Source organism: Mandrillus leucophaeus, unplaced genomic scaffold, assembly GCF_000951045.1.
Source record: "Mandrillus leucophaeus isolate KB7577 unplaced genomic scaffold, Mleu.le_1.0 Scaffold105, whole genome shotgun sequence".
In the NCBI taxonomy this organism is placed as follows: Eukaryota; Metazoa; Chordata; class Mammalia; order Primates; family Cercopithecidae; genus Mandrillus; species Mandrillus leucophaeus.
In genome coordinates, this window is record NW_012098654.1 from 573,853 (window position 1) to 574,659 (window position 807).

Genomic DNA, 807 nt, shown 5'->3' on the forward strand with positions numbered 1-807 from the left:
CTCAAAAAAAAAAAAAAAAACCCATATAGGCAAGAGGCTCAGCCCCTCCAACGGGGATGTCGCTCTGTCCCCTCAGCCAGGCCTCCATAGTCACCTTTAAACATCCGTCATCATTATCATCCTCATCCTCATCCTTCTTTTTTCGCTTGGCTTTTTTCTCCTTCTTGTCCTTGAGTTTCTTCTTCTTCTTTTTATTTGGGGAGTAGTCACTACCCTCACTCTCCGACTTCTCTTCCAGATCCTCTTCATTCTCTGATAGCTCATCATTGCTTCCCTGGAAAAGAAGGGGGACAGTGAGGGCAACAGAGGCCTCACAAACATCCAGAGTCCTGGGTGGCAGGATGACCCTGAAAGCTACCTCCTGGCCCATGCTGGGGATCGGTCATCATCAGGGACCACTGCTCACGGCTCAGCCCCAAAGCCCAGCCAAAGGGGCAACCCCAAGCCAGCCTAAGCCAAGTCTTGTCCCCAGGGTCTACGCCACAGGAAGCAGTGGAGCCTGCAGATGAGGCAAGGTGAGAGCAGGCTTCTCCATCGGCAAGCTCAGCTTGGCCTACTCCGGCAGCCCTGCGGGTGAACTCAGGCTCTGCTTCAGTCATCATCAGGCTTCTATGGACTTTGGAAGCTGAACCAGTTTTACATGACGGGGCATGGACCCAGGAGCCGGTGTTGGAGGATGTGGTCCCAGAGTTAAAAAGCAAAGTGCAGAAGGCCGGACGTGGTGGCTCAAGCCTGTAATCCCAGCACTTTGGGAGGCCAAGATGGGCGGATCATGAGGTCAGGAGATCGAGACCATCCTGGCTAACA

General features: G+C 53.4%; 1 protein-coding gene across 1 annotated transcript in view; it reads right to left on the bottom strand.

The window, feature by feature from the left end:
* Positions 1 to 807, bottom strand: part of CHD5 (chromodomain helicase DNA binding protein 5) — a 111,623-nt gene that overhangs the window by 78,529 nt on the left and 32,287 nt on the right. The window contains 1 exon segment of the mRNA XM_011981570.1: positions 95 to 274. Within this exon segment, the coding sequence (XP_011836960.1) occupies positions 95 to 274 (180 nt within the window).